This window comes from Lepidochelys kempii, chromosome 1 (assembly GCF_965140285.1).
Source record: "Lepidochelys kempii isolate rLepKem1 chromosome 1, rLepKem1.hap1, whole genome shotgun sequence".
NCBI classification, from domain to species: domain Eukaryota; kingdom Metazoa; phylum Chordata; order Testudines; family Cheloniidae; genus Lepidochelys; species Lepidochelys kempii.
Window position 1 is genome coordinate 333,577,857 of NC_136380.1, and position 14,892 is coordinate 333,592,748.

At 40.7% G+C, this 14,892-nt stretch overlaps 1 protein-coding gene across 4 annotated transcripts in view; it reads right to left on the reverse strand.

Annotated features, from left to right (window-relative positions):
* The window catches only part of PCLO (piccolo presynaptic cytomatrix protein), a 514,652-nt gene that overhangs the window by 108,139 nt on the left and 391,621 nt on the right, over positions 1–14,892 (reverse strand). For 3 of the 4 annotated variants that reach the window (XM_073328638.2, XM_073328636.2, XM_073328635.2), the window contains exons 11-13: positions 1,835–1,943; positions 1,128–1,195; positions 152–363 (exon numbers count right to left, since the gene is read on the reverse strand). In XM_073328638.2, the coding sequence (XP_073184739.2) occupies positions 152–363; positions 1,128–1,195; positions 1,835–1,943 (389 nt within the window). Of the gene's footprint in view, positions 1–151; positions 364–1,127; positions 1,196–1,834; positions 1,944–14,892 lie in introns of those variants that run through there. The other variant, XM_073328640.2, reaches the window with a different exon arrangement.

Below are 14,892 nucleotides of genomic sequence, written 5' to 3' on the forward strand. Positions count from 1 at the left end.
GAGGGTGTGGTGAGGGTAAATTAATTTACATGTGTGAGTCACTCTGTTGCTACAGTGGAGAGGTCATGTAGGTAGATAATTACTCACTTCTTGTGACCACGTTTTACTCACTGGACAACTGAGAAGCGTATCAAAAGTGGAAGCATCTTACCTTGCTGCTGTGTCGTTTTTTGCTCACTGAGGGTGAACCAGGCTGGCCGGGACTGGGAACAGCACTGGAGGAGGCAGAGGGAGTGCCAGAATGGACATGAGATCCCTTCTCCACTGCTGAGGAAGCAACCAAAGGGGACTGCTGTAGGGAAACCTTTTGGAGCTCCGCAGCCAGCTGCTTAGGATCGACCCCTGGGGACTTCGCCTTGTCTACTGGATTGAGGTAAAAGAGCTTTACATTGATAATTGCTAAACCATTCAGTCCTCCGGCTATTCCAGCAGTGGGTCAACACACTAAATAAATAAACAACGTTGTCAGATTGCCTGCTTTTATTTCCACTAATTGAAGATCTGACTCCACATTTCAGTGCAAAAAGAACTTGAAAACAACAGGTCCCCTTCTCCACCCACTCAACACCAAGTCATCAAACCCCAGCTATCACATAAACCGTTTAGGAGAAATCTTCCTTAGGCAGCAAGGGAAGTTTGCCTTTGTTACAGTAAGATTAGAGATGATTGGCCAGATCCTCGGCTGATAATTAGCCAGAGCCTCAGCTGCTGATTTACACCAGCTGAAGACCTGGCCCCATGCCTATAGCTTCTAGAACTCTTCCAGTTTTGTTAAGAACCCGTACTTTGGTATGACAACAGTTCATCCAAAATCTTTTGTTTAAATAACTGAGTAATAAAGTCAAGTCACTGCTGAGCAAATTCATGCAAAAAGAAAAGGACTAAGAAAGGATCTGAGCACGAAAGAGACTCTGAAGTCTGGAATGGAAGACTTCATAAGCTAATCAGAGCAGAGAACATTTATTTTAAAGAAATTTAGGAAATAAAGTCACATACCAGACATTTCATGAGTTTCTGCTATGTGCTTAAAGTGCAAACAAAACTTTGTCTATACCATTCACAATTTTCAGCTGTGGTGCTTATGGCCATCCAGTACATACATTTGAAAGCAATCTGCTTTCACCTACCAGCCTTTACTGGGTCATGCAGTTCCAAATGCTGGGGATTCTCAGAATCTGAGAGCATGTTGAGGTCCCTAAAGAAAGCAATGAGAAGCCTGAGACAAAAGAAACTCTTTCCTTATACCCTCATTATTTTATTAAGTCGATAAATGAGACGTGATTAATGACAGAAAGCAGCTCCCAAGCATGGCCCCTTCTTAGCTGATACAGATTTGCAATGCTGTTAAAGTCAAATGTGCTGAGAAAAATTATTCTTTTAAGGTGAAATCTTTAATGGATTGAATGTAAGATTATATTGAAATACATACATGTCTCATGGTGTTTAGATGAGTTACAGCTTCCATCCTAATATAACATGTTTCAAAAGAAGTCATGGGAGGACTAAATTCTTATCTGCTTACACTGGCCAACCCCACTGAATTCAATGGGATTGTACCTGTGCAATGAGAGGAGAATTTGTCCTAGAGAGGGAGACATCATTCTGGATAAAAACATAATTAGCTAAAATCTCTTTTAACTCATCCCTTTGTTGTATTTTAATTATTTATTATGGAACAAATAAACCTCCAAAAGTCACACTGAACCCTTTTTCTAGTTATTTATAAATGTACAAATCCTCAAGGCTAGCAAAGGTTCCACCTTAACAATTGTAAATCAAAAAAAGCAATGAAAAGCCAAAAAAAATGGAAACAGAAAGATGGGGAAAAACTCACAGTCTTACACATATTTCTGCTTCCCCACTTTGTTGACTAATGATACTCTGGACTTCTTCGTAAGTTCTTGCAGTCAAGGGGATGCCATTCCATTCCAACACCTGCATTCCTAGGACAGCAGAATAGCAAAGAGTGAAATACTGTTGCTATGTGACCCAGCCGTTAACTTAAAGTGCATGATTTGATGTGACATTCAGAAAATCTGTTGTACATGGTCTTTGGTACATTACATTACCAAACAACTTTCACTGCACACTGATAAGATTAATGAATGTTATGATGCCATCAGCTTACCTATATGACTCAGTTGGCAGCTGAACATCCTTCTGGCTGTTCATGCACATTGCATAAAATGCTTTGTCTGGGTTGCATGATAGTGAAAGATTTTTAGAACATCAAAATACAGGCACACTGGCCAATGTATTAAAGAAATCACCATTCTATGAATCAGACATTTCCTAACGAACTAACATCTGTGAATTAGGCTAAGCTGACATTCCCAGCTTGCTGGCAAACAGCTGCTGAGTGTCTGTGGTAAGAAATGCAACAGCAATGGCCTAACTTTGTGGGAGAGGTGTGTAAATGCTGGGCCATTGTTTGTATTCTGACATTAAAAAATAAAATAAGAGAGGACCATATCAATGAAGTTAGGCCAATTTACACCAAGTGAAGACATTTCAAAATGTCTGAAATCAGCCTTGATAAATTGTCTTGGAAATGTACAAGCTCGGGCATGGATTCTGCTTACCCACCTTTCACCAGGAGGGGAGTGATGATGCGTGTGCATTGGGTGAAGATAAGTAACTTACTATCGGGGTGGAGGAAATCTGAGTCTGGGGTGAACGGAATTGCATAGGGCTCTTCTAAATGTATGCATTATTATATGTGTCTGTTCTAATTGTCCTAAGGCCTGATCCTGCAAAGACTTACTATAGAACGTAATGCCATGAGCTGGCCCATTCAATTTACAGTAGTAAGCACTATGCAGGATTAAGCCCCCCCCCCAATTAATTATTTGGAGACCATAACCTAATCAGATGAGAAATCTTATTTGGTTACAATGAGCTCTTTCAGGTCAGAATGTTTACACTGAACATACCATTGAGTTAAACAGGGGAGCTCAGAGCACAGAGCAGTAGCCAGCTCACCAATTAGGGCCAGATTATGAACTCAGCATTTACACTGATGAGCAGTCACTCACATGAGTAACTCCAATTAGGTCAACTTCTCACCAGTGTACGGGTTTCAAAATCCAGCCCTTGAACTATGGAAGGAAAAGGTTCTTAACAGATCAAGTTCCAGAATACTTAATATCACACGTAAAATCAATAAGTTAAAATCTTAAAACCACATCATTTTCACAGCAAGAAAACCACAATTGTTTGGCTTGTTGCCACTTACACAGATAAAATTGAGTCATCACATGGGTCTTATGTTATTTGGAGAATCCTGTGCTGTTGTATACAACAAATGGGAAAAATAATAAAGTAAAACACAGCGACAAACTCATAAACAAAGGAAAAGATTAAGTAAAATATAATGTTAATTGCTTTTGGAGGAGAAGGAATGAATTTATACAGTGCTGAAAGAGTGAGAAAAGATATAGGCTATCATACTACATTGTGCCACATTTCCCCAGGATACTGCTAGAATATGAAATACTCATGCATTTGTCAGCAAGAATTTTTAGTGTAATTTAGTGTCACAGCATTGAAAATACAAACAATGTGAGGAATGAATATGAAGTGATGCTCAGAAGGGAGTGAAGCACATTTTGTAATAGATTTACCAAAATAGATTCACCTTTCTTTAAAATTAAACCCCCTTTCATTTACAAATCATTGTTCAAGAGGACGATCTAGCTTTTGAAGAATCGCAAATAATTGTTTTGCTGTTTAGGATGTAGATTTGTAGAGTCTGATTCTAATCTCACTTACCCTGAAGTATATCAGGAGTAATTCTGATTGGAGTGATTGTAGCAACTCCTGATTTACTGCAGTGTAAGTGCACAGTAGCAAACACAGTGGTTTATTGGGGTTTCTGGAGGGGTAGGGGCTAGAGTTATTTCCATTTACATGCCAACCTCTGGCTATATGCCATTTTTTAAAGGAAGAACACAGAGGAAAATTGGGTGCCCTGCTGTGATAGTACATTGTTTAATTAAATACAGTACAAAGAGCTAAAACCAGCACTTCCATACAGCAGCAAAGAGATAAAAGGGAAGAGGAAGGTGTTGGATGGTTGGGAAGAGGGGTGGCATCCTGTTATGATGCATGACATTTTACTAACAAATGACATCTGCCTTGCATGCTGGAGAAAACACCATGTATCTGGTTCAGCACCAAGTGCTACTCACCAGAAAATGAGACAGCAAGTTGCTCCAGCTTAGAGGATCAGCAAGAGGATCACCTGCAGCCTAACACGATCAATTCTACCTTATTATGGCAGATGTATCCTGTGCTGGGCATGTGTCTGTCGGTATATCAGTATCCCAACTGGGCCACCTACTGCCTTTAGGTGTGGCAAACCTGGTCTAATTTTAGTCAATGAGAATTTTGCCATTGATTTTAATGAGACCAAGATATGGCACAATGACTTAGAAGAATGTTTTTTAGCTAGGAAAATGTTTATCTGACAAGTTTCTACTCTCTAAATTATTTTCTAACTATTGTCCTTTTCCCTTGAGAAACCGGTACTATCCAATATCCTTCAAGCTAATGCAGCCTCCTCAATGCAAAAAAAAAAAAAAAAGAGATTGATGAGGATTAAATGACTCCTCAGCCATAGTCGGTATCCAGCCACAGTTTCTGCCCATGTCATCTTTGGTTCCCAAAACCCCTAAAAAGTGTGAACATCAAACATGGTTCACAGGCTCCGGATACAAGAAAATACATCATGCAGTAGCTTGTATTGCCAGTGTCCTCCACACTATGGCCTCGATCCAAAGCCTGCTGAAATCTTTGAGGGTCTTCAGATCAAGACATATATCTATTTTCTTAATAACCATAGTCTTCTCTCTTCAGGGCTAGGACTCCAGTACTAAATTCATGACAACAAAGACCTGGCTTTGACAACTTATTTTTAAAAAAATAACAAAACCTCAGCAGACCACCTTGAAACAGCTTTGATCTAGATCTAAGCTAAACAACCTCCGCTCCTTTTTTCTACAAAGGTGTTTGAAACATTAACTGCTGCCAGATATATCTTTTTTTTATTTAGATGAGGTTTTGATATCAAATGTCTAATCTGCTTCAGGTACAATCATTATACAACAAACTTAATTATATTTTAAAATTCACAGAGAGTAGATATGAAAATATCATTTAATTCTGTGCATTTGAAACCCTCAGAAGAAAACTCAGCAAGGACTTTCCTCTCAGCAGTTCATATTTTCAGTACTATGTGAGCACAAAGTGCATCCTTTTCTTCCATTCAAAGGACAGCAGAAGAGTTCAAATCTTTGGGCCCCAGAGTGAACAGAGTGAAGCCAACCTGCTCTACAGTGTGTCTCAGATGGGCACTGGGATATATGTAACTAGCTCTTATATAGCACTTTTCATCCATAGATCTCAAAGAACTTTTCAAAGGAGGTCAGCACTATCATCCCCATTACATAGATGGGAAAACTGAGGCACAGAAAGGTGAAGTGACTTGCCCAAGTTCACCCAGCAATCTAGCAACAGAGATTTCATAGATTCATAAATTCTAAGATCAGAAGGGACCATTATGATAATCTAAACCGACCTCCTGTATAACACAAGACATACAGCATCCCCAAAATAATTCCTAGAGCAGATATTTAGAAAAACATCCAATCTTGATTTTAAAATAGTCAGGGATGGAGAATCCACCATAACCCTTGGTAAATTGTTCCAGTGGTTAATTGCTCTCACTGTTAAAAATGTACATCTTATTTTCAGTCTGAATTTGTCCAGCTCAACTTCAAGACATGTTACATGTTTCTGTGCTAGACTGAAGTGTCCATTATTACATATTTGTTTCCCACATAGGTAATTATAAACGGTCATCAAAGACACCCCTTAACCTTCTCTTTGTTAAGGTAAATAAATTGAGCTCCATGAGTCTATCGCAGGAAGGAATATTTTCTAATCCTTTAATCATTCCCGTGGCTCTTCTATGAACCCTCTCCAATTTATCAACATCCTTCTTGAATTGTGGGCACCAGAACTGGGCACAGTATTCCAGCAGATTCACATCAGTGAAAAAAATACAGAGGTGAAATAACCTCTCTACTCCTATGCAACAAGATTCCCCTGTTTATGCATCCCAGGATCACATTAGCTCTTTTGGCCAGAGAGTCACATTGGGAGCTCATGTTTCACTGATTATTCACCACAACCCCCAAGTCTTTTTCAGAGCCACTGCTTCCAAGGATAGAGTCCCTATCCTGTAAGTACAGCCTACATTCTTTGTTCCCAGATATATGCATTTACTTTTAGACATATTAAAATGCCTATTGTTTGCTTGTGCCCAGTTTACCAATCAATCCAGATCACTCTGAATCAGTGACCTTTCCTCTTCATTATTTACCACTCCTCCAATTTTTGTATCCTCTGCAAACCTTTATCAGGGAAGATCTAATGTTTTTCTACATTGACAAAAATGTTAAATAGCATGGGGTCAAAAACAAAACTCTGTGGTACACCAATAAAAATGGACTTGCCCAATGATGATTCCCTATTTACAGTTACACTTTGAGACCTATCAGTTATCCAGTTGTTAATCCATTTAATGTGTGCTATATTAATTTAATTTTGTTCTAGTTTTTTAAACAAAATGTTGTACAGTACCAAGTCAAATACCTTACAAAAGTCTAAGTATAATGGTCCCAGTGGGTCTATCCATTAGGCTGTGCTACCGCCATACACCTTACCTCCATCACTAAATTGTGACTTTGCCACAAACCCTAAGCAAGGGGCAATGTGTAGTGGTGCAGCCCAAGGAGCAGACGAGGAACCAGATCGTAATACTCAGTGCCATAATGTGTGTCCTGATTTCCTCATCCTTCCGGGGGAGGTAATCTGTGCCAGCCAGATATCTAGTGAAGATATCCCTGGCATGCTGACTCAGCTGTGCTGGCCAGTGCATTGTCCTAACTCACCTCTGCCACCATACACCTCTGGTATGCTGAGGCATAAGGAACCCCTATGGATCTACACTTCACATCACACCGGGGTGCATATCCCCTACACCTCTGCCATCACCCCTTGAGATTTACTATAAAGACTGAGCAGCTCTAAGTCATGGCCAGAGTTTCAGGATAGCTGTACTGATGGAGGTTGAACTAACAAATACCATGGTCATCCAGGCCATACCTCCTTCCCTGCTAGCATCACTCACTTTTTGACTGGCATTGGTGGATCCTCCACTGGTGAGGAGATTGCACTTTCTTTTCCATCACCACAACTTCCCCATCTGGCAAAGGCTCCAATACAGTGCCTGTGCAGACACTAGACTGAATCCTAGCTCCAAATATGGGGCGATGGTGTAACCAATCCTGCTTGGGTTTTCAGCAGAAGTGGAACATGGGATCTTCAGCACTAAGAACATGATCTGCTACTTCTTGAGCAAAATGACTATGTCCCCAATCATCAGCTATTGAAAACTCATACGCCTTGTACACAGACCAGACATCGGGGGAAAGGACCCATGTTGTAACAGCATGGAGTACACTGGCACTGCCAGCCTATTCAATCATGTGCCATCTCCTACAAGCCAATATTTTCTCTGCTTTAACACTGCCAAAAAGGTCAAAGCGTGACTCACCACTGATGTTCAATGTGTATATGTGGACAGACACTAATTGGAAATGGTTCCATTTGTTATACATTTCTTTTGAATTAATCCACAAAAATGTTGTAAAACTATGTGTACTGTAACATATGAAATTTCCGATTCTGGACTGTGTTGATATTTTATAGCTCTACCATAGCTCTACCTCTCAAGAGCCTAGAGCAAGGCTACCATAAAAGTGTCTGAATAGTAATGCAATATTCTTCAAGAGCTTGGAGGTGCTATTCTATGAATCATTTAAATTGGTCTATTTTGACACGAATATGTACTTGTGACTGATTCATTTGAGCTCATCTGTGTGTATGCCCTCAACTTGCTTTCTAGTGCTTCTAGAAGTAAGAGGAGAAATATTTGCACTGATAAAAAAAATGCAAATCTTCTAGGGGTTGAGTTTTCCAAAGCTATCTAAAATTAGCCAATACTGTTTTTAATGGAACTTGGGTGTCTAAATCCCTTAGCCAGCTTTGAAAATATCTGTCTAGCTTTTTGTCCTCCAGTCACCTTAAAAACATAGCGTTAACTGAACATTTGTTGTGTCCCGAATCATGACACACACACAATGGACTAAAATTTAACTGGTCCTGCTATAGGCTGCTATTGGCCCTGGACACAAGCTCCATCAACCTTCTGGGCCTGGGCCTTATTTCTCCACTGTCCTACACCTTGTGCCATCATTGACACCTGCATATGTATTAGCATTGTGACCTGGCCTCTTTTGGACAGGTGTCAATCACTACATAAGTCAGTGGATAATCAGCCTCTCTGTGACAGAGGTTGCTGATCAATAAAATGGGGACAGTAATATTTACCTACCTCATGGGGATGCTATAAGGATTAACCTTTGTAAAAGGTACGTTGAGAAGCTCAGAAAGTGCTATATAAGTTAAAGGTAATCTTATATTATGGCATGCACTCTGAATGATGAAAAATGGAATTAGCTGCCAAAGTTTGACATTCACCACTAAATTATTTTATGGTCTATTTTCTCTAGTTATTTTTCTTTAATTCTAAAAGTTCCTGATGGTTAAAAATAGGCTGACGAAAGTCAATGTGCTAATTTGCTTCTCTCTACTGCTGGGCATGAATCACACAAAAACTCATTATTTGTAGTAGACACCTTCACTTCCTCGCCCATTCATCACTCATGCCCAGGTTGAATGTTTTGCATTATTATAATAATTAATATAACGACAGCGCTCATGGTTGCTAAAAATGGACAATCTGTTCTGCATGGTAGAATGACAGTGCTAGATCCAGCCCTGCAACATGACCACTTTGTGCTGCCTCACCAATGTGAAGCCGCCCTAGAGATGGCCTAGTTAGCCAAGGGAGGGTCAACCTAATATAAGCGGAATCCTCTGATGGTTCAGAATTGTAGGAGCTCCTGCAGCACTGACAGTTACCAGCACAGTGGGCACAGCTGAAGAAAGGGGGTATGGCTGGGACTTCCTTCAACTCTGGTCACTTGGGGCTTTTGGCAGCTGTTGTGGCTCAGACCAGACTTAAGACTGTTAGGCTTTTCTAAATTAGGCCAGGGGTGTGGTGTGGCACAAAGCTGGCCCAGGATTGGTGGATTGTAAAGGCCAACCTTACCTCCTCCCTCCTGGGCCATGCTGTGGGTTGACTGGTCACAGTTGAGGGTAGGCTGGGCCTAATCTTCCTTCTGACTATTTTGCAGCATAATAGAAGCAGATTTTAAATTTGGGGGTCATCTTAGTTATCTGGATGACGATTAAAATTTCTCCTTGTGAAAATGATCGTATCAATATAAGTAGTTTGTATTTCTTTCCTCACCAGCCCTCCTCAACAAATAATATATTGGATAAGAAAATACTGCAGAAAGAATGATCATTTATGCCATGTTGACTGTGACAAACTGTAATTTATGCCATTCACTGTCTCAGTGCTCCCATTTTGATGTGTTAAAAACAAAAAAAATGGCATACTGTTCACAAAAAGAGAAATTTGGAGAGTATTTGCTCAGTTTCTTGGAATGTCGTTTGAAAAAAACGGATATACGTTATAGAAACCTCTGGAGGAATAATCTCCCTGTTGAGTGCTCTAATTTAATTGAAAATCCAAACATTAAAAAATTAGGATGTTCTCATAGACAAAATCCCCATTGGAAACTAGTACATCGTCTTTGTGCCAGCAGTAAAAGATTTCTCATTTACTAGTATGTGCGTGGTGGACTGGCAGAATCTTCTGAGCTCAAGGTCACCATCTCCAGAGATGTGCAAAAAAAAATCAAGAGTGGCAATTTGCCTCCATTATACTGTGTCCCCTTAATGAGATACAGATACATAATACTCAACTTATCTCTGGCATAGCACCATTGGCTTCAGGGGCAGATGGTACTGCAAAGATGAATTTGAGTTGGTTATATAAATTTTTACACTCTGTGGCTATCAATATCAATGCTTTCAGAGTTCAAGTTTTAATTTTGTTTTCCATTTCCATTCTTAAGGCCAAAATGTGGTTTCATTTACATAGATGCAATTCTCATTGATTTCAACTTCCATTAATTGCAACTGAGACCAGAATTTGCTCCCATGACATTTGTAAAAGGTTTTTTTAAGCACCAGAAGGGACATGCTAACAGAGGCATACAGCTTTTGTGAAAGTTTATGTATGTTTCTGATAGAATGATCTGGCCCTCAGTTATTTAGCTGGTATCCTACCTGAGAATATAAATTACTAAATAAAATATGCTATACAAGGCCTGTGTAAAACATCATGTTACTGTTAATATAAATAGGACTATAAGCTGATCTCTTTGCATTCAAATTAAAATGCACTGGCTTAAAGAGAAAGCTATGAACAAAATGTCTCTGTTAATGATATTCCTACAACTCATGAATTTACTAGTCTGTTACCACTTCTATATAAAAACCATTAGAATTACATACAGTTCATTTGCAGGCAGGTCCAGAGGCCTACTGTTCATACTGACTAGTCTGGTGGTTGAGACACTGAAGGCCTCATTCTCTCTTGTGCCGAGATTTACTCACTGCAGGAGACAGAGGAGCCACAGTAGCTCTGCACCCTGTTTAAGGCCCCTAACAGACCACATTCCAGCTGAAAATTTGTATATACTGCATCTCATAGATTCATAGATTCCAAGGCCAGAAGGGACCATTGTGATCATCGAGTCTGACCTTGTGTATAATACAAGCCACAGCATTTCCCTAAAATTATTCTTAGAGCGTATCTTTTAGAAAACATCCAACTTTGATTTAAAAATGGCCAGAGAGGAAGAATCCACCATGGTTTCGGTAAATGGTTCCCATGGTTAATTACCCTCACAACTACAAATATACACCCTCTCCATTCTGAATTTGTGGAGCTTCAGCTTCTAGACATTAGATCATGTTATGCCTTTCTGTGCTAGATTGAAGAGCCCAATGTCAAATATTTGTTCTCAATGTAGGTACCCGTAGACTGTAACCAAGTTACCACTTACCCTTCTCTTTATAAAACTAAACAGTGAGCTTGTTTTCTACTCCTGATTCTTCTCTGAATCCCTTCTAATTTATCAACCTCCTTCTTGAATTGTGCGCACCAGAATTGGACACAGCACTCTAGCAGCAGTCACACCAATGCCAAATACAGAGGGGAAATTACCTCACTGCTCCTACTCAAGATTACTTGGTTTATGCATCCACGGATTGCATTAGCCCTTCCGTCCACAGCATCACCCTGGGAGCTTACCAGCCTTTTACTCAGCAAACTCAGAAGCAACTGTGTTTTCTAGTATTGCTTCTAACAAACGTGCAATGACTAACAATCGGTAAGGATACAATTTAGTCACAGAGGTCACTTTACTGTTTATCATGACTTTACTGGACCTCCATGACTTCTTTGGCTTCAGCAGTCAGTGGCTGTGGCCCGGCCTGGAGCTGGGGCTGTACATCCATGCCCTATGGGTGGGGCTGTGCTCCCCACCATGGCTGCAGCCAAGACTGGAGTTGGGGCTGTGCCTCCTCCCCGACTCCGCGATGGTGCCCCCCTCGTGCGGTGGGGCTCGGACTGTCAGTTCCCCCCCCCCATGGGGCTCCAGCTGTCATTCCTCCCTCCTCTGAGCCCCCCACCCCAGTTATTTTTAGTAAAAGTCACAGACAGGTCACAGGCTTCCATGAATTTTTGTTTATTGCCTGCAACCTGTCCATTACTTTTACTAAAAATAACCATGACAAAATATTTAACCTTAACACTTGGGAATAATGTGACTTGCGGAGAGATACACACATTCCCATGGATTTCCAATATTTGAGAACCCAAGAGATGTTGGTAACAGCAGCCTTTTAGAGTTATTTGATTTCAATGAACATTTTCTCACATAGCTCCAATGGGTTCAGCTGTAGAGGTTGAACCTGCTGAGTTTACACAGTGCTGCTGCACAAAATGTCCTGGATTAGCATGGAGGAGCATGGGGTGGCCAGGGCAGATCAATTTGGTTAACAGCCTAGTCCTCCTAATAAAAAATATTGATCTACATCCCAGGTTTGTTGACATTTTGAAGACTTTTCTCACCAAAATTTGAAATTTTGACCCCAGAAAAAAGAGGAAGGGAGTGTATGGGGGTGGGTGGGTAGAGAGGGAACTTACATGAAAAAATTGCTCCCATTTTTCAACCAGCTCTAATGGCTCAAGTTAGAAGAGAGTAAATCCCAAGAGATTTTGCCCCCATGTTAGTGTCTATGAATGGGAAAGCAGAAATTTCCTGTAACGGGTAATGCACTAACAACAGCACCTTGTCTACAATGCAGATAGGGGGCTAAGAGCACTTCCCTAACTTCAGTGAGGAGAGGTGCATTGGTCAGTGGCTGTAAAGTATCTCATGTGGTGGCTGAGTGTTAGCATTTTAGCCCCAGGGCCCTCTGTGGGTTAGTGCACCTACCTGATCTGTATGTGTACTCCATCACCAAAGGCTATAAGTGAGAGAGGCTCAGGCTCTAAGTGCTCTAAGGCCTGGCCTATACTACAGAGTTAGGTCGATGCAAGGTGGCTTACATCAACCTAATTATGTCATTGTCTACACTAGAATGCTGCTTCTGCCAAAGTAAATCCCCCACTACGCCAACATAATAATTCCACCTCCACTAGAGGCATAGTGCTTATGTCAATGTAGTCAGGGCAATGCAGTGTCCATGTAGACCTTGCCATTACTTACATCATCTGTTGGCTGTCAGTCTCATGCAGGGCTGACAGATGGAGCTCTACCCCGCATCCCAATATTTGATAGCGAAGTGGTCAGCCGGTGCGGGCTCACAGTTGGGGTCCCCCCTCCACCACTGCACTGACAACTCGGGCTGTCAGCACTGGGATGGGAAGGGCACCCAGCTCTGAGCCCAAGCCCCGCTGACTGATTGGGCTGTCAGTGTTGGGCTGTCTGTCAGCAGTGAGGAGGGAAGGGCAAGCTGTGAACCCCATGTGGGGTTGACAGCTGAGACTATCAGCCCCAGGGCTCCTGGGCTTCAGCTGTTGGTGTCCCACAATGCCCCACTTCAATGGGTGGAAATGCTCCTGGTGAGGACGTGCACCGCCAATGGAAGGAGCAAGTGGGGACGTGAACCACCACTTTAAGTACTGCGGTGGCTGTGCATTGACTTAACTTAAGAGGACTTAATTTTGTAGTGTAGACAAGCCCTAAGCCTACAGAGGTGCCTGGTGCTGGCCAAATGTCTTCTGGAGGGATGTGTGAGTCTAAGTTTCTAAGAGCCTAGTGTGGAACTGAGCAGGATCAGTGAGGAAAACTGTTAAGAATGCCCCATTCCAGAACCAAACCCTTATGTGGAGCACAGGAAGTACCTCCATAGTAATTGAACTTCATGAACTAATGCCCAAGTGAATCTGGTAGCTTCCTACTAATGATTTATTTAGTTTAATATGAGGGCTAACAGGTGCTGGGGATCATTAGTTGTCATACAAATTGCAGAGTATATTTCAACATGAGTAAAAACAAAAAAAGAGGGGTCTGAGTGATAGTTCTGTAATGCATATGGCTAATCGATCTAACCGTCTAACAGATTTTACCATCTGAAATTTTTCACGATATTTGGCCTAAGTTTTCTTTTTCAAAATTTCATTCTTTTACTTGGTGTTCTGCTTGCATGTACCTTAAATGTAATGCACCTTAAAAATGTAACCCCCCCCCACTCTGATATTTACACCTCTCATATATACTTTTGTACACATCACATGCTATTTTAGTCAAAATTTTATCAAACAAGATTTATATGAATCTGATGCTACAATCCTTGCTCAAGCAAGGAGTACATTTTCTTGAAAACAGTTCAATTTAAAATTATGTAGCTATCTGCATAGGTAAGAAATAATCATGTGAGTAAATATTGCAGGATTAGGTCCATGATTAGTTCATTCTCTGACGAAACATACAATCCTAATTTGGATGTGCAATTACTGCAGCTGTACTTACCAATCAGGCACATACAAGTGACTGTAACTATCCAGGGTGCGTGCACCTACCTGATTTGCATGTGTACTCTCAGTAACTGCAATTTAAAAATCATGGTCTATTATTATTTATGTTATGATAGCACTTAGGAACCTCAGTCAAGAATCAGGGCCCCATTAAGCTAGGCACTGTATAAACAACTAGCTAAGAAGACTAGCCTTGCTTCAGAGAGTTTATGATCTTCATGTCAGACACAATGTGACAGGTAGACAAAACAGACAAATGGGATGGGGATGGGTGAAAGGTTCAACTACCAAAATGGTAACTTCAGTGTTTTCCCCTCTGACTATCCTATGCTGGTCACCCTTTTTTAATCTCTTTGTGTCAAATTTCAATTCAAATGTTTGGGTCCCACTATTCCCAAGAGACCAGAGAGTCACCTTTTTGGCATAAGCATGAACATCCTCAGGGCAGCACCGTAATAATCATTTTAACAGCAAATCATTTGCAGCTGCTGGTACTCGGAGGATAATTTACAAGATAAATGTAATGTTGCTTTGCTTTTTTTAAAACAGAATAAGAAACATTAGACAGTACATTGGAACTGCAGATAAACATGTCAGAATGATCAATCACACTTAATTTATTCTGTTTACTTACTGTCTTTGGCAAGCCACGTTATTTTATTTTTCTTAATGCATAAAGATAAGGGTGAATTCATGTTAGCTTTGGCATACATATTAATCAGCAGCAACTTCAATTTCTTCTTATTATCTTCACCAAAACAAATAATCTCTTATCAGCAAGTCCCCATGTTTCTATATGA